Here is a 23,610-nt window from a genome sequence, read left to right as displayed (position 1 = left end):
GCTCGTGTACTGTCCCGCACCAGGCTTCGTGACCACACCACTCCCACCCTCGCTCGCCTCCACTGGCTTCCCATTCTCCAGAGGATCGAATTCAAGATCCTCATCCTCACCTACAAGGCCATTCACGGCCTGGCTCCCTCCTACCTCTCCGACCTACTATCCCCCTACTTACCTGCCCGTACCCTCCGTTCCTCTGGCTCCGGTCTGCTCCACATCCCCCGCCCCAACCGCCCTACCATCGGTGGCCGGGCCTTCAGCCTCTCAGCCCCGAGGCTCTGGAACTCCATCCCCCAGTGCCTTCGCCGCCTCCTCCCTTTCCTCCTTCAAGGCCGGTCTCTTTGACCGTGCCTTCAGCTCCCCTCTCGACTCTCTACCTACTCCTCGCTCCCTCCCTTCCCTCCCCTCACCCTGACCATTTCCCCCCTGCTCGGGTCCTGACCCAACTGTACAGCGCCTTGGGACGTCCTCCTGACGTGAAAGGCGCTCTATAAATGGAATCTTGTTGTTGTTGGGACCTGGTGAGCAACATTTCAATTATAACACTAGATTTCTTTAACTTCCCCTTTGGTCTCTCTTTGTAAGCTTACCGTTGAACATTAAAAGTTATTCTCACCCCAACAGTACAATAATAATAATAATAAGTTGTTCAAATAATAATAATAATTTGGACACTCAATCTACAACTGTTTGTGGGACACTGTTGTGTGTAATTGGCTGCCGCGTTTCACCCACAAAATATACAGTCAATTCACTTTACAGTATATGCTGTGAGGCGTTTGGAGACGTCTCAAAGAAGTAATATGGCGCTATATCAAATGCATGGATTATTATTATTATTACAATGGGCACTGAGTAACTAACAAACTGCACTCACGATATACGCAAGATCATGGACTGCACCCAATCATGGTTTACTTTGAATTTTGGTTGCTAAAATAACCTGCAGGTCAAATGATTTGCACATTTCCTGTTCCATAATGAAATCTCATCCTCTAGCCAATGTCACATTTCAAACTGGCTCTCTCTATAATACAACCTGTTGTTACTGTTAAAATGGTGGTCTGATTTCCAAACTAAAAATCATTCACATGAATTTCTAGTTCACCCTAGGTTTAAGACTCTAAGATTCTGTATATTTCCACTTGTCATTTCAGCTGGAATCATCACTTAAGTGCTCTGTAACACTAACCTCTGTGAGGGATGCTATATATTGCAAGTTGCTGTTGCATCCAAGCTGTTTAGATTGGAAATACAGTATTAGAAATAGCACTTTACTGACATAGTCCCGAAACATGTTTTAAGAGAATGTGCAAAATTCAGCTTTTCCAAATAGCTCAGATAAAGCAAACAATCAATGTTTGTTTCCTTGAAAAAATTGTAATTCAAGTATAATTTCCCGTAGTCATTTTAAAATGCGCATAATTTGAACCTTTTGACGTTTGAAATGTCTCTAGCATCCTTAATGTGGATCACTGACATCCATAAATTCACAAAGACTATGTAAAGTGGATGAAGATGCAATCAGTATATTAAATATGTAAAAGTTAATGTTGTAAATTACCATCTTGCAGGATAATCTTTCGTCTTAAAATCAACGCAGCCTCTGCCTTTCCTGTGATAACCTTACATTGTTTTACCATCATGAAGATTTAAAGAGGAAATGAAAATATCTAAAAGCTGGGCTAAATTCTATTTATTCCACATACTGTCAAAAATGCATTTATTCAACATTTCACAATGCAAATGAGTTTCTTCAGACTAAAATTTTGGATGATTTCCAGCCCTCCAACCACCTCACACACGCACAAACATTCATTTTGTCTCAACATCTTGATTTTCAGGCACAGTATGCTTTGGGAAGTAATATTAATATAGAGCTCTGTCATACACCGATCACAAAAAGTAATTAGCGATCCACCCTCTAAAGAAGCAGCATTCATATTTTATTAACTTTCCAGTAGTAATTCCGTCAAACAGTGTGAGGCTATCACTCCCATCTCTCTCTATTCTCCAGGGGGAGGGAGGGGGAATGTAAGTGCCAACAGCCTGGACTTTGAGGGCAGACATGTGACTGGGGGCAGGATTGTGTTAAAGTGTAGCGTGGTCTTAGCTGGACAAGCAGCAGAAAGCTTACCAGGAAGGGATTTCAATGGCATGCTATGCGTTTTAACTGGTTAAACTACAGCAGTACGCCAAGCACAGTCTGGGGGCTCCAAGCTTTGGCTCTCACCAACCTGTGCCTAAGAATCTCTGGTAAGCAGAGAGTCTCACTCCAGGGAGAGGTTAAACATTCAATTTCAGACCCAGAGAAATTTCTATGGATATGTGGAACTCTCATCTAGTTTGGATACTCTCACGCATGGCGATGTGTTTTTCTGTATATGTCAGACCCCCATTTGTACAAAAAAACTCTGACGTAAGCATATTTAGAATGGTTTTATAATGAATACACATACAACAACTCAACACTTGTTGGTGTTGATCCAGTCTTAGGATATTTTTCTTCACAAACTAAAATGGTGCTTCTCCATCCCTGGGATGGAAATAGTTTCCTCATATATTTATTGCATGAGACTATAATTACCACGACTACACACATTAGTGGAAAGTATATTGAAAGGATGTATCAATGCCTTTATTTATAATTATTTGATACCCAATTACAGCATCTCATGTTATCCAACGAAATAAAGTGTTGATGCAATGCAACATACATTAAAAGGATTATTGGGCATTAAATGATTTTTTACTCAGATCTGGGTTCCATGTCTTTGACAGAATAGTGCAAACCAGCAGTTGCACCTTCTTAACAGGGAAACAACGTTGCTGGACAAACAGAGACCAGTCTGGAATGATACTCGATGGGTTACTTTGCAATATAAAAACCTAACTAGGGAATAAGGAATCTGTAACCATCAAAGTCAAATCTGAAGCCAAATTAAGATCTATAAAACCTCGGTGTGCGAGCGAACATGGTTGCCTTTCTAACTACAAGTGAAATAATTGTAATAATAATCCTTTCGATATAACACCTTATACTACTTGTCCGTGCAATTCACAGGATTTTACTATGGATGTGTATTTGTAGGTAAATTTGACTCAGCAGTGACCCACAAACAAACATGAAGTAAATGATTGTTTTTATTGTTGGCCAGGATATCAGGAAAAACTTCCTTCTCTTTGTTGACTAGTGCCATGGATCTTAAACGTCTACCTGAACAGATAGATGTGACCTCAGTTTAACATCTCATCCAAAGGATGGCACCTCCAACAATGTGGCACTCCCCCAGCACTGTGACCGGAGGGTCAGCCAAGACTCATGCGTTCAAAGTTCTGACATAGCGTTTCATTTTCAGTTTTCTGAATCAAAGAGAAACAATGCTATCAACTGAGCCGGACTGATATAACTGCAGGGCAATTAGATTGTACCTATCACTGGCAGTGCCTTATATGTAAAATATGAAACTACTTATTCACAGAATTAATTTGAATCACTTTGAGCAAAGTTCATGATCCATATTCATGAGGTTGGTTTGTAATTGGCATTTTGATATAAGTAGAATTTTGCTATGTGGAATGAATATTAATTATAAAATTGAAAAATGAACATTCAATTGAAGGAATTCATAACGGGAAAAAAAAATATGTGACAAAAATGGACAGAATTAAAGGGAAATTATACCTTCTTGTTATTTAAAGCAATGCAGTCCAATATTTTAATCAGACCTAATTTGTTTTTTCTTTCTTCCCTTTCTTACTGTGAATTTTCCCTTGGGTAAAATTATTGGGAAATGATTAAATATAGGGTTAATACACATAATCGTGCGCCCGATTTATTAGGCTGAGAATTTTTTTTTTTTACCTCATGATAATTTTAGAATAATTAAAGCAAACTGTAGTGATTGCTATTGGAATTGCAAATTAAATTTTTTTAAAAAAAATATGTCAAACCAACTTGTTGGCAAATGGCATTTCTTTTGCTGTGTGTAAATCCTTTTATCTAATCCCAGATGTTGTGCCCACAGCACGGAAACTGCTCTGGTCAAGGTCACAAACGACATCCTGACCATGTGTGTCCAGGGCTCCCTCTGCCTCCTCATTCTCCTCGACCTCTCCGACGCCATTGATACCATGGACCACTCAATCCTCCTCCATCGCCTCTCCTTCCACCTCAACCTTCAAGGTTCTGTCCTTGACTGGTTCAGGTCCTACCTTTCACACCGCCTCCACTTCGTCTCGGCAAACGGCTTCTCCTCCAGCCCCCGCACCGTCTCACATGCTCCCCCTTGGTGACGTCATCTGCAGACATGGGATAAATTTCCACATGTATGTGGATGACACCCAACTCTACCTCTCTGCCTCCACCCTGAAATCCAGGACTACTGGCGTCCTGACCGACTGCCTGTCCGACATCAAGTCCTGGACGAAGGACAACTTTCTCCAACTGAAAGTCAGCAAGACCGAGGCCCTCCTGATTGGCTCACACCAGCGTCTCTGCACCTCAGGCGCTGGCAGCATCAGCCTCCACGGCTGCACACTCAACCTCACTAAGCCAGTCAGGAACCTGGGTGTCTTGTTTGACCCTAAACTGTCCTTTCTCCCCCACATCCGCACCATGACCGGCACTGCCTACCACCACCTCCGCAACATTGCCAGACTCTGCCACTGCCTCACCCCTCAGGCTGCCGAAACCCTCACCCACGCATTCATCACATCAAGGCTCGATTACGGGAACTCCCTCCTCATCGGCCTTCCCAACGCTTCCCTTCACAAGCTGCAGATCATCCCAAACTCTGCAGCTCGTGTACTCTTGCGCACCAGGCTCCGCGACCCCATCATTCCCACCCTCGCCCGACTCCACTGGCTCCCCATCCCCCAGAGGATCAAGTCAAGATACTCGTCCTCAACTTTAAGGCCATCCATGGCCTTGCCCGCTCCTACCTCTCTGACCTGCTGACTGCCTCCCTCCGCTCATCAGGCTCCGGTCTGCTTCATGTCTCTCGCCCGACCCGCCCTACCATCGGTGGCCGGGCTTCCAGCCTCTCTGCCACCACACTCTGGAACTCCAGCCCACGGTCCCTTCGCCTCGCTTCCTCCCTTGCCTCCTTCAAGGCCGGTCTCAAGACCCTTCTCTTCAATCGTGCCTTTGGTCGCCCTTCCACCTCTCTGCCTTCCCTCACCCCTACACCACCCCTCTCCCATGCTCGGGCCCCGACACCTGACTGTTCAGCACTTTGGGATGTCCCCAACGTGAAAGGCGCTCTATAAATGTAATTTTGTTGTTGTTGTTGTTGTTGTTGTTGTTGCAGTGAGTGGAATTCTCATCTTATCATGATATTGCTCTTTAGGACGGACACCAGGAATTATTTCTTTACATTGAATGCAATTAGTGGTTGGTATAGGTTACCAGGAAGAGTGGATACTGGACTCACAAGAACATAGGAGAACAGGAACAAGAGACTGTTTAGCTCATCAAGCCTGTTTCACCAGTTTTTTAAATCATGGCGGATCTTTCAAATCTTAATTACTCCACCTCATTTAAGAAACAGCTTTATACTATAAATGGGATGGCAGAAAGTACGGTGGGTGTTTTGGAAGACTGAGATCAAGTGGGTCCTTCCTTATCTAAACCCTTCTCATGATCTTCAAGATACAGTGAAGAGAGCTGGGGAGTGCTACCTCTCACTGCAGCTGAATAGTTATAGAAAAGGTTTTGTCTATCATTTGCACAATAGAAGTAGTTGATGTTTGATGCTGTATATATATCAAATGTGATGCTGAAGACAATGATTATGTGTTTTCTTCACAATCGGGGTGGTGGGCGGGTGGTGGTGTTAAAAAAAATCTTTTATTTGCTGTGTGTTTTAAGCACTTTTGAGACCACTGTAATAATAATCCTTGCATTTGATATAGCGCCTTTATCATGTCTTCGAGACGTCTCAAAGCACTTCACAGAAAAGACTGTATATTGATTGTGTGGTCGAAATGTGGCAGCCAATTGCGCACAGCAGTGTCCTACAAACAGTTACGGATTGAGTGACCAATTTATCATTATTATTATTTTTAAGGGATTATTATTCAAATGCAAGGATTATTATTATTATTATTCCCGGAAAAGCAATCAACCAATCAACTAAAACCAAGTTTCTACTTGCTGCTGGGTAAACAACAACAACAACAATTTGGATTTATATAGGACCCTCCATGCCGGACGGCATCTCAGAGCGCTTCACAGGGGATCCCGGGGCCGAGCGAGGGGGAGGGGGAGGAAGCTGAGGACTTTGTTAGAGAGGGAACGGACATTTTGAAGGGAAATGCGGGTGGGTTTGCTGGTGGAGGAGAAGGAGGAGAGTGTGATCCGGAAAGGATTTTAGGGTGTACAGGAGAGATGGTCGTGGAGAATGGTGGGAGTGGGGAATTGGGGAGGGTACGTATGAGGGAGGGGGAAGTTGTGTTTGCCTTAAGGAGGCGATTTAAGTGGAGGGAGTGAATGATTGGACACTTGGGGTTGCTGCCCTGGGACAGCCAGTGTCTGGCGGAGGATGCCCAGGCTGGAACAGAGGGAAGTGATGATGGGGTCAAGGAGAGAAGGTGGGAGAGAAGGACAGAGTGGGAGTAGCAGATAGAGGGGGGTGGGAGGAGAGACATTTAGAGTGAAGAGGGAGGCTCGGGTCGGGGCGGCAGCCAAAAGAGTATGCAGAGACCGGGAGCGAGCCATCAGTGGGATGGCATCAGCCCTCAGGCTGTGTGATCATGGCTGGGATGGCAGTGACAAGATCTGCCAGGCCATTTGTTTTTGTGTGTGGAGTAAGGAAACTTGCCCAAAGTTTCACCCCACCAGGGGTTCCTCTCTCTTGCGAGGCGAATGTTCTAACCACTAAGCTACAGGATTCCATGAAAGGCGCTATATCAAATGTAAATGTAAATGTAAATTTTATTGTATTGTTCAGCTACTTCCTCAGATATCCCTTCCTTCATTTGAAGTCATTGTGATGTACCAATTTCAGAAGCAAACACATCTGAATACCTTAGGGTATCGTCTGCATGCTGAGCCATTTGTCTCACTGTCTGAAAGGTCAAAATAGTTGCTGTAGGAGTCACAAACTGAATTCATCAGAAACAAGGATTTATTTTATTCACCAGAAATGGACTAAACTTTCTTTGTCCTGAAAGGCACCGGATCAGACCCTGCTCTCCATTAATAAGACCAAAGCTAAATATATAAAAGGCATGTTAGAGTCTTGCACACATTTGCTAGATGAAGTGCTGGAATAAGTCACAAGCTCAACACAGGGTTCTGCTTCTTGAGGCAAAAATTATAAAGATAAAGTATGGAAGTGTTAAATTCTTCATGCGATGTGAGGCTTTTATGGTAATTTTCTAAAGAACACCTCTCTTAACGATGGAGCACATACTTTGCTGTCAGACTCTTTCACGCTTCATTTGTCAAACGACCAACTAGTGACTATTCTCCTGGGGGTGGGGGGGGAGGTAAGCTGGATCTCCTAGAAGCTGAACTGGCTCCAAGGTGACATGCCTGGCAATGAAATGTTGGAATCCAGCCAGCCCTCTGTGGCAGTCTCGGTTGTCCAGCTCCTGAGCCAGGCGGGTCAGCAGTATTCCAGGGCATTGCTGATGACAGCATAGCCAGCCTGGCTCACTGGCAGGACTTGGAAGGGCTGACCAGACACTGAGGCAAGGAGTCATCCCACTCAGCTCCTGTTAACCCTGCAAGCCAAAGCTCTAACAGGTTGTGTGTTCCTAGCTGGACAAACAGCGGGAAAGCTTGCCAGACAGCAATATCAATGGCAAGCTATGAGGTTTTAGCTGGTTAGACTCCAGCAGTACCCCAATGCACACTCTGAGGTCTCCAAGCCTTGGCTCTTGCTAACCTGCGCCTAATACTTTCCGGAATTAGGTAAGCGGGATGTGTCCCTCCAGGGAGAGGGTGCGCATTCCAGTCCAACAATCTATTTCTGGGACTTGCACATGTAGGTGGGATGCAAGGAAATCTAAGCTTGGTTTGGATACTCTTAAGCATGGTGATGGGTTCCCTCATGTGTCAGACACTTGGCTGACCAAAATAAAAAAGAATTAATACAAAAGCTGTATAAATTGGCACCGAGTGTCATACTCACAAAATATTGAGTGAGCAACACAGAGAATTGATGTTCAGGGCACAAGCAAGTGACGGTGACAAATGACTTTGTGAGCAAAGTTGTGTGGAGAAAATGTAGTTCACCTACAAAATACAATCAGCACCATTTCTCCTATATCCTGTGAAATGTTTTGAGACATCCTCCTGACGTGAAAGACACTTTATGTAATGATAACAATAATCCTTGTAATTGATTTAGCAGCTGTTGAGAAGTCAGTCTCAAAGTGCTTCACAGGATATACTGTGAAGTGTAGTGACTGTGTAGGTAAATGTGGTAGGTAATTTGCTCACAGCAGTGTCCCACAAACAGCCATGAAGTGAATGACCGATTATATTGGGGGATTGTTGGCCAGAACAGAAGGAGCAACTCCCTTCTCTTTTTGAGAAGCGGGATCTTTTGGCCATCCTTCACCCCCTCCCCCCAGCATCTTCAGCTTCTATCCCCCCAGCACAGGTGCCCAGCCAGTTGTATGATGCTCCAGTTGAGGCAGCAAAGTGTGGGTGGGGGGGCGACTGTTTGGTCCTGTGTACCAGGATTAGAGAGGGAATTCAGGCAGGTTTCTGCAACCTGATCACTATCTCCAGTGACATCTACGGGACGTTGCCCGTATTGGTGGACACCAGGGGAGGGCGTGACTGGGCTTGGCTGTGATGCCCTCCATGTTCGCATCACTTGCAAATCAATCACACCTGAACAGTGGCTACTAAGGCGAGGTGCTGGGTGGCATCTGTAAAAGGGAAAAAAGGACTCAATGGCAGAGGAGGAGTGGAGGGGAGAAAACTGGAGGAGAAAAAATAAGCAAAAAAAATTATGCAAATGCTGATAATATGTTGTACAAAGTTATTGCATTGCAGGAATGAGCACTGCTTGGAGGTTGTTATATGTAATTTGTAAGACACGTGGAATGTTTGGAGAGCTGAAATGTAGAAGCACATTGTGATTTCAAGCTGAATCAAATCTTCTGAGAGATTCATTGGCCAGATTCCTGGCTTTTTGGATGGATTCTGACTGTCTATCATGCATTTTCACATGGTTAGTATCCTGGCACTTTCAGATGATTGATTGCTGACTGTGCTCATGTATAAGGCACTTTGTATTATTAACATCTGGCTTGTTGGCCAGATTGAATCTAAAAATGGATGTCATCTCTTCGCTTGATGGCACAAGAATCAATTACCTTAGGTATTTGTGTTCCATTATCCCACAAGGATGAAATTATCTACTCAGATCCATTAAATGTAGTCAGAAAAGCACCCATTACAATAATGACAGTATATGCTGTTTTAATGTGGAGGATGGGAGGACAATCTCACATTAAACTTCTACATAACACAAGGTATTGGCCAGTAAATGCAACATCTGGTAGGGTTGATTTCAATCTGTTTTGATATTCCTCAAATTATAAGCAAATTGGAAGCACAACCTTGTAGTAATCTCCTATCACAAATATACAGTAAATTAATTGCTGTTTTTAGTGACCAGAGGAAGATGGAGTTTTATGCATCAGTTATTCTCTATCTCTGTAGTAATAATAATAATCCTTGCATTTGATATAGCGCTTTTCACATCTTCTAGACGTCTCAAAGTGCTTCACAGAACATACTGTAAAGTGAATTGACTGTATATTTGTGGGCGAAACGCGGCAGCCAATTGCGCACAGCAGTGTCCCACAAACAGTCGTGGATTGAGTGACCAAATTGTTATTGGTTTTTTTTCTTGAGGGATTATTATGCCAACCTGCGCCTAATACTTTCTGGAATAGGGTAAGCAGGTTGCGTCTGTTCAAGGAAAGTGTGCTTTCCATTCCAGACACATGGACATTTCCATGTGTGGGTGGCACACATATGTGGAATTCTCAGTTTGGTGTGGATGCTCTTTAGCACGGTGATGGGTTTCCATGTGTATCAAACACCTGCCTCTTCAAATACAAAGTTCCTCCCTCATCTAAATTCACCCTAAAACAATTTTTTGCCCATATTCGTCAGACTCCACTGGCTCTCTCTCTTGCTCTGTGGATCTATATCAAAATGCTTCTTTTAACTTTCATGCTCTTACCCCAACTGCATTGCTGCCCACTCAGTACATTCTAACTCAGACTTGCTGCACATCCCCTTGCCACCACCCCATGCCTGGCGGGTGAGCTTTCAGTCACCCCTGCCTCTCAAATCCCTCCACCTCCCTCTCAGTTTTTAAAACTCTTTTAAAACCTACTGCTTTGACTGTCACTTGTCACCTCCATACTATACCCAATCTCCCATCCTGGTTGAGCTCCCACTCAGTCCTTGTGAAGCACTTCAAGATCGTCTAAGTGAAAGTTATTTTTGCTTCCTATGTGACGTTGCTTCCTTATGATTAGAATTAAGATTAAAGTGGCCAAATAAAGAAACCTTTAAAAGATTTACGGCTAGCTGTCAATTTTGGCGTTAGATTTGGCTTTACATTTAAAATATTTCATTATTTCTCTGTAGAGGTCCCTGTAAGGCCAACAAACTAGGATTACATTTGTGTAATGAGAACATGATAGAGCTTATGAAAAGGCCACACTGATCTCAGTATCAAATTATACTGGACCAGGTCCAGACTTATCCAATTTAAGTATAAAGGAAGCAACCAAAACCAAAGGGCATCAGCCTTTACAGTGGAAATAATCGGGTCAGTTTTGTGTGTCTTTTAATATTACAGGAAATCCAAGAGAATTTCCATGTGGTAACCAGAAATATATCACCTATGTCACTCTGACGTAAAACCCCTCGCTGAAAATAAAATGAGTGGAAGCAATCAGAAATATGAACTTCTGGATTTCATGATTAAAAAAATGTTGCAAAGTTATACATTTTGTCAGGAAGTTATACAGTAGCTCAATAACTCCATCCCACTGACTCGCCCCTTCCCTCGCTTCTTTCAAAGTCCATCTCAAGACTTACCTCTTCGACAGCGCCTTTAGTCATCTTTCCCATATCTCCCCCCACCCCCCACTCTACTCACACCCCCAGTTCAGGTGTCAAGCCAGGACTGCCAAGTGCATTGGGATGTCCTCCCGACGTGAAAGGCACCATATAAATGTAACTCTGTATTGAATTGTCCAGTGCCTATTGACGCACTGCATATGATGGTGAGACACACAGTCACAGTGAAGAATAAGCTAGCTGATATTCAGAAAGCGGTTTTTTTTCTAATTAGTTTTCATGTGTTGTTTGCTGCTTTTATGGATCTAATTCACCAAAGCGCAAGACCAAGAATATGAATACCACAGTCTGGTCTCACCAAAACAGACAGTATCTGCCTCTCAGTCAACTGACTTTGCATGTCTATTATAATTATATCATTAATTATTATTATTATATAACAACTTTTGTGTGATCTTTAATCTGCTTGCTGAATGGGGAAGCTGTATATTGAATGATTTCTGTGGTTCCATCAGCCTGTGAGAAAGGAGCTGCTCCCGATGTCCTTGCCAATAATCCTCCAGATAAATTAGTCGTTTATTTCACGGCTGTTAATTGGGACGTAGCTGTGTGGAAAGTCCTGCTGCTTTTGCCTACAAGCTTTTCACTATATTTGCCAGTAATATATCTTGAGATGGTTCACCATTATAGGTGTCACATCAAATGCAAGAATTTTATGAGAATGCAAACTGCTTCTTTGCAGCAAAACATGCAAGAGCCCTCCTGGGCTGTGTGCTGAGATGCAGAGAAAGCACAACAACAACTTGCATTTATATAGTGCCCTACACGCGGGGGTAAGGTCCCGGAGTGTTTGACAGTGGTGGAGTCTAACACCAAGCTGGGGGAGAGGGAGGGGACAGGTGACTGTAATCACAATCAAAAGGAAGGACTTTAGGTGGGATTGAGGGAGAGAGTTCCAGAGTTTTGGGGTGTAGTGGCTGAAGGCACGGCCACCGATGGTGGAGCAGATGGGATGAGGGACGAACAGGAGGCCGGAGCCAGCCGAACAGAGGCAGCAGGTGTTGGAGTGGGGCGTAAGCAAATCGGACAGGTAGGGAGGGGTGAGGGTATGAAGGGATTTAAAAACGATTGAAAGGATCTTGAAATCGATCAGTTTGGGGGCCAGTGGAGCCTGACAAGGACTGGTGTGATGGGGGTATGGAGTTTTGTGCGGCTGGCACAATACAAGTGTATGGTTGTGAGCTGAACGTAGTGTATGTTGTTGCATGAAATAATTTTGAGCGGCTATTTCCACACTTCATCCTGCGCTAGCTACGTCTGCATTCAAGTCAAATGGAAACATTATTATTTTGTAATACAACAATCCTTATTGCCTTATTCACATCATCGAGATATCTCAAAGCACTTCACAAGATTTATACTAAAGTGAGGTAGGTGCCTGTGAATTTGTAGGCGAACGTGGTAACTGATTTATGCACAGAAATATTCCACAGACCCAATCCACGACTGTTTGTGGGACATTGCGCAAGTGCTCCGTTCGTTCTGCATGGCCTCTTTTGCGGTCAGGGGAGTTTTAAACAAGAGTCCATTTGACTCCTGAAAAGTATTTTTAAGTGGACCAAGAAAAGAAAAATGGCAAAATATAACTCAAGTTAAATTATTAATTTTCTTCCCAATACACACACAAACACAACATAGATATGCGAACACACACAACACAGATACACACAGCAAAACACACCACTATACAGATATGCACACAACACAGATACACACACACACCCGCATATAAATATACAGCGCTCACCTCGCAAGCGAGAGGACCTGGGTTTGATTCCCAGCAGGGAGAAACGTTGTGCAAGTTTCCGTACCCACACGCCTCAGTTTACCTAACTGTAAAGGGAACCCGGTTGTTAGTCGATTGGTGGATCGATTTTCCAGGGATAATAATTCCTCCAAAAAAGAATAATAATAGTAATTTGCTCAGTTAATCCTTAACTGTTTGTGGGACAATTAACTGCAGTGTTTTGCCCACAAAATATACAGTCAATTCACTTTATGGGTGTAAAGAGACGCCTCAAAGACGTGATAAGGTGCTATATCAAATACAAGGATTATTATTACATTATATATTATATTATTATATTGTCCACATTAATAGGCACATAAAACCAACTCAGTTCCAACTCAGACTATAAGTTCTAAGACTCAACGTAGGGTTTTGAATCCACAACCGTCTGACTCAGAGGAGAGAGTTTTACCAACTGATCCAGGCTGACGTCTTTAATTAGTCCTCTAAAAAAAATCCTGTTAATTTGTTCCTTCCTGATTATCTTTCAGGTTTGGGGTTTTGCTGCTAACTTCAGAATACAGTGATCCAAACACTTTGTAAAATCAATTTATAACTGCTTCAGTCAGGGATAATTTCAAGCTTAGTACCCCAAAACGATCTACTCAGACAATCCTGATTGATTTTTTTAGGGATAGATATATAGAACAAAATGGAATCATAGAATGTTCCAGCACAGGATCCTCCCATTGGTATCTATTTAGTCCTACTCTCCTGTGTTTTCGCCATACACTTTTATATTTTTCCTTTTTAAATGTATGTTGAGTTTCGTTTATAAAAGCTATTATTGATTATGCTTCAGTCATCCTCTATGTTAAGAAATTCTATGTCCTAAATAACCTTTTGTGTAAAAATAAATTTTCCTAGTATCTCCATTTGCTCTCTTTGTAACACTCTCATAAAATATATTAATTCTAGTCACTGATCAGTGAAAATTATTTCTCCCTATTTAGCTTATCAAAACACACCATAATGTTGAACACCTCTGTGATATCTCCTCTCAATCTTCTCCATTTTAGTGAAAACAGCCCAGTTTCTCTAAGCTTTCCTTTGAGTGATTCAAGAGCTAGGTCGTGTCTAAGTTTAATGATCGCCCTGAAGTTATTTACAAAGATTTACAAATAATGTGCAGCATGGAAAAAGGCCACTCTGGTCCACCGGTGCGTTCCAGTGTTTGTACTCTACACGAGCCTTCACTCATTCCTTACTCCTTCCCATACTTTAAGTTAGGAGCCTGGTTGTTGGTCGACTGATGGATCACTTTTCCGGGGTAATAATTCCTTCAAAAAAATAATAATAATAAATTGGTCACTTCAATCCATGACTGTTTGTGGGACACTGCTGGTCGCAATTGGCTGCCACGTTTCGCCCACAAAATATACAGTCAATTCATTTTACAATATATTCTGTGAAGCCTTTGGGACGTCTCAATAACGAGATAAGACCCTATATCAAATGCAAGGATTATTATTATTATAACAAAAACAGAAGTCGCTGGGAACACTCAGCAGGTCAGGCAGCATCTATTCCTTTCTCCATAGATACTGCCTGACCTGCTGAGTGTTCCCAGCGACTTCTGTTTTTGTTTTCAGATTTCCAGCATCTGCAGTATTTTGTGTTTTGTTATTATTATTATACCCTTCTATTCCCGTCTCCCTCGAGTGAAGGTCTAGCTTCCTCTGACTGCATCTAAACTATCTGATTCAACTACTGCTTCAGTCAGTGAGTTCCAAAATCTCACTACCGTCTGCGTGAAGTCGTTCCTCCTGGGTTTTTGATCTCCTGACAAGTCACTATCTTATACTTGTGTTCACTGACTATGGTCTCAAGACAGCCTACTTATGCTAACCCTTTTGTACCATTTTATAATTTTAAATGCCTTTTAGGTCTATTAGGTCCACTCTTAAATGACTCTTTAATGAAAAAAAGCCGACAATTGATCAAGCCAAGAAAACAAATATTAGATAAAAAGTAAGTTAGAAGTCACCCCCACTGACTATACATTACATTTAAAAAAGATAAACAATATGACATTTGAGTGTCAATTCATAGGTCATGGTAAACATATCTTTATATGATTTATAAACTACATTGTGCTAAAAATGATGCATAGTCTTTCTCTCTCCCAAACAATACAGATATTAAATTATTTTTCTTGAAAACAATAAATCTTATTGGTCAATAGGTCATTTTTATGACTCCTGTGCTCAAGGCAGAAAGATTTAAACGGGTGTAAGAGAAGGAGAAATAATTAAAGCAAAAAGGGCAGAATTTCAATGCAGCCCTAAGCTTCTTCCTTTCTAGGCTAAAGGTTTGGTAAAAGTGATAAACTTTCAATAAATTTTTTTAATAAAAAATATTTTTTTTTGGTAAAGTGATAAACTTCATCCAACAGGTTACAATGTCCATTATGTATAAAAGATTAATGAGGATCTGAAGTTGTACTTCAATTGCTTTTCAATTCTTCTGTGTTGCAAAGAATGAATCCCAATAATGTCTGGGAAACAGAAAGTGTCTTTAGTCAAAACAATTCCTCAACATCTCATAATTGTTTGCCGTATGTGGAAATAATACTCTTACCACATTACTGTATCTCAAAACAAAACTAATTATGTTAATGTAGCACATGGCTCTCATATTCGGTCTAATTAAATATTCTGATATGTTGGACTTTCCTGAGACTAATCCAAGAAAGAACGTGCACATATATCTCAATATGTTGTGTTCAAATATCCAGTCAGCTAATTATTCCACTTGTCAAATATATGACAAGTGGAATCATTAGTTGACTGGCTATAAATATGTACATGATAATCTTCAGCTGTAGTTTCTGACATTACACCCTTTTTTTTCATCCCAATTTTTTTCCCTCCTGCCGTCCACTTCTGAAGATGTTTGACTCTTCTTTTCCTTGGACGAGGGTATGGTTCCACACGGATCCCCGCAGAACCTTGCTGTTATTCACCTGTGAACCATGCATACACAAGATTCTTGTGTTTAACTCAACTAGTCTCAAAAGTAATGAGCCAGCATGTAACGTGCTAGATAAGGAAAATAGCCCTATCCTAGTTATTTCTTGGCAATGTGACAGTACAAGAAGCTCATTTGTTTTTCCAGCTGTGTGCCTGTCTACTTGTCAAAGTCGATAATGACAGTGACTGGGAATGAAACTATAATAGATGCATGTGTATCAAAGTCACAGAGACAACAGGCCCTGTACAATACAGATACTTACCTTCCACATCTTATCAGAACAGAAACTTCCCCATAACCAAAGGAGATTGATCCTAAGAGAATACCAGCATTGTTTCAGCCCCTGCTCCAACAGTTCCCCAGAGTCAATAGTTTCTGGGAACATTGAAAAAAAATTACCCTGCGATTCTTGACCAATCTGTTTTTGGTGTCAATCATAACTTAAAATCTGATTGTTTGCAGCTTTTCTGTGTTTTTTTTAAGGATTTCCAGCCTTCGTGACTTTTCGTTTTATCTCTACAAAATGTTCTTTCAGGGCCATTTGTTCTTTCGAATAATAAAACAGCACGTTTTTCGCTCAAGTAAATATACTGATCAAAACTCAGCTTCCTGAACGGGTTAACAGGCCATACAACAAAAACAGAGATCACTATAAACACTCAATAGGCACTATCTATGGAGAAAGGAAAGTGGGTCAACATTTCGGATCCTTGACCCTTTGGATTTGAAACTTTGACTCACTTTCCTTTCTTCCTTTCAGCCTGACCTGCTGAGTGTTCCCAACGATCTCTGTTTTTGTTTCAGATTTCCAGCATCTGTAGTATTTTGCAAATTTATTTAACAGGTCATAATGTTTGTTCAGTTCTTGCTCAGCACAACATACTTCTTTGAACTCAGGAGGTTCCTCGGTTGTTCCAAAGAGATTTTTTTCACAAATAGCAAGTCAGTTTCCTGCTTAGAGAAACTTTCTTTCCTCTGCCGTTTGTACGATGACCTTTAAGGTGATCATCTTTTGTAACAAAATGCTGGGACACATATATATAAAATAAACCTGAACTCACCAAAATCACTGATGTTCTGCAGTTACTGGAGAAGTTTGTTGGATTAAATGCTGCATTTCTCTGATGAGTGTAGCTGTTTTAGAATTTAGTTGCTCTTGCGCATTTTGTTGCTGAACTCGAGTCTGGGCAAATTTTGCCCCAGGGACACAATACCTCATCTGGGGACTGTCCTTGGAAATAATAATAATAATAATAATCCTTGCATTTGATATAGCGCTTTTCACGTCGGGAGAACGTCCCAAAGCGCTTCACAGAACACACTGTAAAGTGAATTGACTGTATATTTGTGGGCGAACGCGGCAGCCAATGCACACAGCAATGTCCCACAAACAGTCGTAGATGAAAATGACCAATTTATTATTGTTTTTGGTTTTGGAGGGATTATTATTAGGCTCTGTGTGGAGTAAGGAAACTTGCCCAAGGTTTCGCCCTGACCTGCCTGGAATTGAACTTAGGTCTCTCACTTGCAAAGCGAGTGCTCTAACCACTGAGCTACAGGACTCCACAAATCAGGTGGTATGGTCATCCTATCTATGGTGGTCCATTATATCTCTACTGTTTGAAGCCCTTTTCCATTGGCAAAATGATGTGCCGTTGGACACATCGGAAACATCGGAGACATGTACAAAAAGTTGCAAATTTCATGGCTGAATCCATCACTATCCCTGCAATCAGTTCTTTATTTAATATGGGTGGGGGTGGGATGTAATATGGTGCTCCATGCGCAATTCAGATTCCTCATTAGAGATTTCCATTAAGATATATCTCAGTTTAGACCCTTACATTATGTCTGTGCAAATAGGTTTACGAGAAAGATTCAGATGAAGAATGACCTTTGGCCCATTTGATCTCAATCCTATTGTCTACTTATCACAGGATGATGCAGTTTGTGAAATGTGACCTGGCCCCAGCCCCTCTCCCTGGTAACCTGTTCCGGCTGTGTGAAGAAATACATGTATTCCATCTGGAATAGAAAACCCTGAGTTAATCAAACACTTGATGCTTTACCTACCTCTCTGCCCTTATCCTTCTACATGACGTTTGCAATCAATTGTGCCCTGTTGCTTGAGTAACACTGTGTCATTTCGCATAGATAGTATTAAACCTAAAGAGAGATACTCCATCTGTTAGATTCTTATTTAATTTCTACACCAAAATTGAAATGTGTTCTAAATATAGTATGCGGTGTACGCTCATCATCGCTTGCTACATTGATCGTAACGTGTGGCAAATGTATTCTCCTTCCCATTCATTCTCTTTGGGCTCAAATAACATTTGAGATCTGCGGTGTTACAGAGCAAAATAAAGACAGCATTGCTCCTCAATCCTTGTCACTTGACCTGTGGAATAAAGGAAGATGTGAGTTTTTCTGTCGAACTCAGGATTGAATTTATACAGAAGCTTGTCACTGTGGGTGTTTGAAGGAAGGTAGTTATATTTTACACCCGAACAATTGGGACAATTTGTTCAAAAATGTGACAAGTGAGTGACATAATGGCAGGTCCCCTCCCCACCGCTCTTTCTTTTATTCCATCTCAGTCTCTCCCGCTCCCTCTGTTTTGTCTCTCAAACTAGTGATGATTCTTCTTTGTTTTGGTCCTACACGATGGCTGTGGAGAGGGATGGGGGCTCACATGGAAGTTTTTTTCATAAGTTTAATAACTGAGTGATAATTTCACTCATGTCACAACATCTTCACAGCCGGTACACAGCTTGCTGGCACTCGTCTCTTTTTCTATTTACCTGCACATGGACTTATGTGCATTAATCCAAAGTGGAACAAGTATATTTGTGGCCAGTAACAGGAACAAACTGTATTGCCTAACCACTCAGCATAGCTCTCTGGGGGGCAATGCTGAGCTACTAAAGTGTTCTCTCTTTTAATTACTTGTGTGTAAATGTAATTTCGCTGCAGGTCATTCGGAATGGGTTCTGGGCCATACACAGCACTCTCATCAAGCCCTCGAGGCACCAGAGCAACAAATCGAAGGTGCAGGGTTATGAAAGGTAATCAAAAGGTCAGTTGCTTGGCCACTCAATCCACGCCTGTTTGGGGGACACTGCTGTGCACAATTGGCTGCCGCGTTTCGCCCACAAAATATACAGTCAATTCACTTCACAGGATATTCTGGGAAGTGCTTTGAGACGACTCAACAACTTGAGAAGGTGCTATATCAAATGCAAGGATTATTATTTAAGGAACAGCTTGATGCTGTAATGGAAAGACATGAGGGCAGATATTCTAGAAGGCGGAGAATAAAAAAGATGAAGAATCCTCTTGACCAAACCAATCTTTGATCTTGACTATTTACAGTTCATTCCTGCAAGGGCCGGTCCCTGCAAGGGCCGGTCCCTGCAAGGGCCGGTCCCTGCAAGGGCCGGTCCCTGCAAGGGCCGGTCCCTGCAAGGGCCGGTCCCTGCAAGGGCCGGTCCCTGCAAGGGCCGGTCCCTGCAAGGGCCGGTCCTGCAAGGGCCGGTCCCTGCAAGGGCCGGTCCCTGCAAGGGCCGGTCCCTGCAAGGGCCGGTCCCTGCAAGGGCCGGTCCCTGCAAGGGCCGGTCCCTGCAAGGGCCGGTCCCTGCAAGGGCCGGTCCCTGCAAGGGCCGGTCCCTGCAAGGGCCGGTCCCTGCAAGGGCCGGTCCCTGCAAGGGCCGGTCCCTGCAAGGGCCGGTCCCTGCAAGGGCCGGTCCCTGCAAGGGCCGGTCCCTGCAAGGGCCGGTCCCTGCAAGGGCCGGTCCCTGCAAGGGCCGGTCCCTGCAAGGGCCGGTCCCTGCAAGGGCCGGTCCCTGCAAGGGCCGGTTCAAGAAAGGATATGCGATGATGAACTGATACTTGTTAAAAAGTAAGAAAAACATGTACAACTTACTGAACTCCCATTTATTTGCTGCCCTGCTAATATCTGTGGCATTAGCAGTTGTATGCTTGGGATAGAGAATATTCCGCCTTGTGTGACTGATGACCTTGCTGATGTACAGTGTACGTATACAGTGTAGTATCTTGCAGGCCCGGCCCCTGACAAATCCCCAGTGCTACTGCTTTTAGTTACAGTGCTGAGTATTTTGTCAGCTCAGTCCAGTCATCACAAGATCGATTTGAATGAAGAAGGCCTTTCGACCATCTGATCTCATCCTCCAGAAACCCTCCCCCATCACAGCATCTGGTGTGCTTTATACTTCCTGCTGCTTTTTATAACCACTTCTGTAGACCATTTCATATGCAGCTCCTATCTAAATTGCACTCTTTTGGGGAGTTTTCTTTTCTAGAAGATTAAAACCACTAAATTGAAAAAGTAGTTCGGAGACAATTCGCAGAATTGAAGAAGAGAGCACAGGGGAATGAATAATTGTTCTGACAAAGCCTGAGAAGTATAATTAGGTGGGAGAAAAGCTGCAAATCGTGAACAGCCAATAAAGTTGCTGATTCCAGCATTGGTCACTCTGTCTGGGGCATTATCACGGTTACCCTATTCTTGCAGTCTTTTGTAATGTGTAAATGATATGTATATATCTTCTATATATACAGGAGACCTGTAGCTCAGTGGTTAGAACACTCGCCTCACAAGCGAGAGACCTGAGTTTGATTCCTGGCAGTGCGAAACCGTGGGCAAGTTTCCTTATTCCACACGCCTGATAATAATCCCTCAAGAAAAAAACAATATTAATATCGGTCACTTCAATCCACACCTGTTTGTGGGACACTGATGTGCACAATTGGTTTGCCCACTAATATACAGTCAATTCACTTTACAGTATATTCTGTGAAGCACTTTGAGACATCTTGACCACATGAAAAGCGCTATGTCAAATGCAAGGATTATTATTATGCATACAAATAAAACAGCAATGTCTGTCTGTGCTTCAAGAAGGATCTCACTAACCGATTGACGTAGTGACATGAATTATACCTCATCGGAAGGGTCTTGAAACTTGGAGTGACATGGGTATATTTGTTTTCGGGTATCTTCATCGTTCCTGGCCACCGAGTCAAAGTAGCGCTGTGGCATCGTGCATTACAGAGTACGTATGTACGCATGCATTGCGTTTACAGCTGGGAGCCGTGCTGGCTGACTGGAGCTGTCTCTGTCTTTCCTCCAAAACACACAGTCTCTACATTTTATAATATACTAGCTGGACCTGTTGCAGCTACGCTTGAAACCAAAGGAGCCAATATGGAATATAGATTGCCACACAGACAAAGAGACAGACATTTTATCTTATAAACTAATAAAACGATGTCTGTCTGTCTGTCTGTCTATGAATCTAACAATCACGTAATAACCGATTGATGTAGAGACATGGTTTATATTTCATCTGAAAGGTCTTGAACCCGGCAGTGTCAGGAGCATTTGTTTTGGGGGGGGGGCGATATGAATGCAAATTGTTCAGAGAGCGAAAACAAGGATGTTTTTATTTTGAAAAGTAGGAGGATTTCAATATGGAACAGATAACCTTCTAAACTGGTAGAAAAATAATATAAACTGAGTCACAAAGCTTAATGTCCTTTTATGCCAAATGCAAGTAACAGTATGGATCTCGGCGGGACTTTGGAGTCCTGTAGCTCAGTGGTAAGAACACTCGCCTTGCAAGCGAGACACCTGGGTTCAATTCCAGGCAGGTCAGGACGAAACCTTGGACAAGTTTCCTTGCAGGGACCGGCCCTTGCAGGGACTGCCTGGTGCCACCCCCACCCCTCCTCCCGCACTCGGTGCAGCGCAATGAGTGGGAGAGACGCTGTTGTGATCCTCTCCGCAGCGAGAACCGCAATAGGTAACACAGAGAGAGCAGCGCCACAGCCGGACAGCGGGGGGGAGACCCCCGGACACTGGGGACCCCCGGACACTGGGGGAGACCCCCGGACACTGGGGACCCCCGGACACTGGGGGGGAGACCCCCGGACACTGGGGGGAGACCCCCGGACACTGGGGGGAGACCCCCGGACACTGGGGGGGGACCCCCGGACACTGGGGGACCCCCGGACACTGGGGGGAGACCCCCGGACACTGGGGGGAGACCCCCGGACACTGGGGGAGCCCCCGGACACTGGGGGGGACCCCCGGACACTGGGGGTGTGTGTGTGTGTGGAGGCGCTGCTTTTTCCTGCAAACAGCTGAAGGATAATTGAAGCTGTTTGTGCCTTCACCATCACTATTACCATCACCACAGCGCCCCCCCCCCCCCATCCCCCTGCCCCCCCCCCCAGTCACCCGCACCCCCAGCCCCCTGCCCCCCCAGCCCCCTGCCCCCCCCCAGCCCCCTGCCCCCCCAGCCCCCTGCCCCCCCCCAGCCCCTGCCCCCCCCAGCCCCTGCCCCCCCCAGCCCCCGCCCCCCCGCCCCCCCAGCCCCTTGCCCCCCCAGCCCCCTGCCCCCCAGCCCCCTGCCCCCCCAGCCCCCCCAGCCCCTGCCCCCCCAAGCCCCTGCCCCCCTGAAACCCCCAGCCCCCTTCCCCCCCCCAGCCCCCGCCCCCCCCGCACCCCCTGCCCCTGCCCCCCCCCCCAGCCCCTGCCGGGGAGATAGGTTGAGGGATTGTGGAAAGAATAATAATAAATAATAATAATAATAATAGGGCAAAAGGTGCTGTTAAGGGTGGCTGGGGGTGGGGAAAGGGGGGCTGTGGCTGAAGTTGGCAGTCAGTGTTGTGAAGATGGAAGAACGTCAACTTGATAAGCCCCCACAGATGAAAGGTTGAAGATGAGGTTTGAATAAATCGTTGATTTGATATTCTGTACTGTCTCCGTGAGCTGACGTGAGCCAATGCCTGAAGTGCGGAGATGCTGACGGGAGCCAAGCAGGAAAGCCTTTGTCTTGTCAACATTAGAAACATAAGAAATAGGAGCAGGAGTAGGCCATTCGGCCCCTCAAGCCTGCCCCGCCATTTAATAAGACCATGGATGATCTTCTAACCTAATTCCAGTTACCCGCCCTATCCCCATATCCCTTAATCCCTTTAGTTTTTAAAAATCAATCTCAGTCTTGAATATGTTCAATGACATCCTGATGGAAGAGCTCCCTCTTTCACCAATACTGGTGCCAGTGGTCCACAAAATAAGGCATTATACAAATGCAAGTTCTTCCTTTTCTCCAGCCAGATCTTGTTGCATGTGGAGTCCCAGTACACAGCAAGTACACTTAGCTAAAACCTGCTTCTTTTAATCACAGGCTCCACATGTGGTTCCAATGCGAGTTGGGGTCAAAGTAGGAGACATGTCCCTTCAGGATACCATTCTGTGTGATGGCCTAATGGACGCCTTTTATAACAACCACATGGGTGTAACAGGTAAGAACTGTCACTGAATAAATACAAGGTTTGCATTTAAGTACTGGAAATTAATTGCATTTCCCTCTGTTTTCTAACCTCTCTGAGGATCTGTGGCGTTTAGTTCTAAGGCTACCAGCTGCCCTCCAGTATCTCATTAAAGTGGCCGTACTTCATGTGTGAATCCGAGTGGTAAAGGGTCACTGGGCTGTTTGACCATGAGAAGAGATGGAATATCACAGGCAAGTCTCTTCCTGTCCACACACAAGCACCTTCCAGCCAGGACCATTGAATGTGATAAGAAGTGGGAACACTGGCTGTATTTTTCCTCCTACTTATACAAACTAATTGTAACATCCCATCTGCTGCCAAGCTGACACCAGGTAACCTGGCACAAATCTGTGTCTTCCAA

The 23,610-nt window shown here is 43.9% G+C and overlaps 2 protein-coding genes across 2 annotated transcripts in view; one reads left to right on the top strand and one right to left on the bottom strand.

Annotated features, from left to right (window-relative positions):
- LOC121849966 (acetyl-CoA acetyltransferase, cytosolic-like) overlaps positions 1 to 19,869 on the bottom strand; it is a 236,732-nt gene extending 216,863 nt beyond the window's left edge. The window contains exon 1 of the mRNA XM_042339595.1: positions 19,813 to 19,869. Coding sequence (XP_042195529.1) covers positions 19,813 to 19,854 — 42 coding nt within the window. The 5' untranslated portion in view covers positions 19,855 to 19,869. The remainder of the gene's footprint in view (positions 1 to 19,812) is intronic.
- A 2,023-nt stretch (positions 19,870 to 21,892) lies between these two features.
- The window catches only part of LOC121849968 (T-complex protein 1 subunit alpha-like), a 28,388-nt gene continuing 26,670 nt past the window's right edge, over positions 21,893 to 23,610 (top strand). The window contains exons 1-2 of the mRNA XM_042339607.1: positions 21,893 to 21,911; positions 23,102 to 23,219. Of these exons, the coding sequence (XP_042195541.1) occupies positions 23,120 to 23,219 (100 nt within the window). The 5' untranslated portion in view covers positions 21,893 to 21,911; positions 23,102 to 23,119. The remainder of the gene's footprint in view (positions 21,912 to 23,101; positions 23,220 to 23,610) is intronic.

Source organism: Callorhinchus milii, unplaced genomic scaffold, assembly GCF_018977255.1.
Source record: "Callorhinchus milii isolate IMCB2004 unplaced genomic scaffold, IMCB_Cmil_1.0 Scaffold1, whole genome shotgun sequence".
NCBI lineage: Eukaryota > Metazoa > Chordata > Chondrichthyes > Chimaeriformes > Callorhinchidae > Callorhinchus > Callorhinchus milii.
Note: the sequence above shows the minus strand (reverse complement) of the source record. Positions and strands in the feature narration are given on the sequence as shown.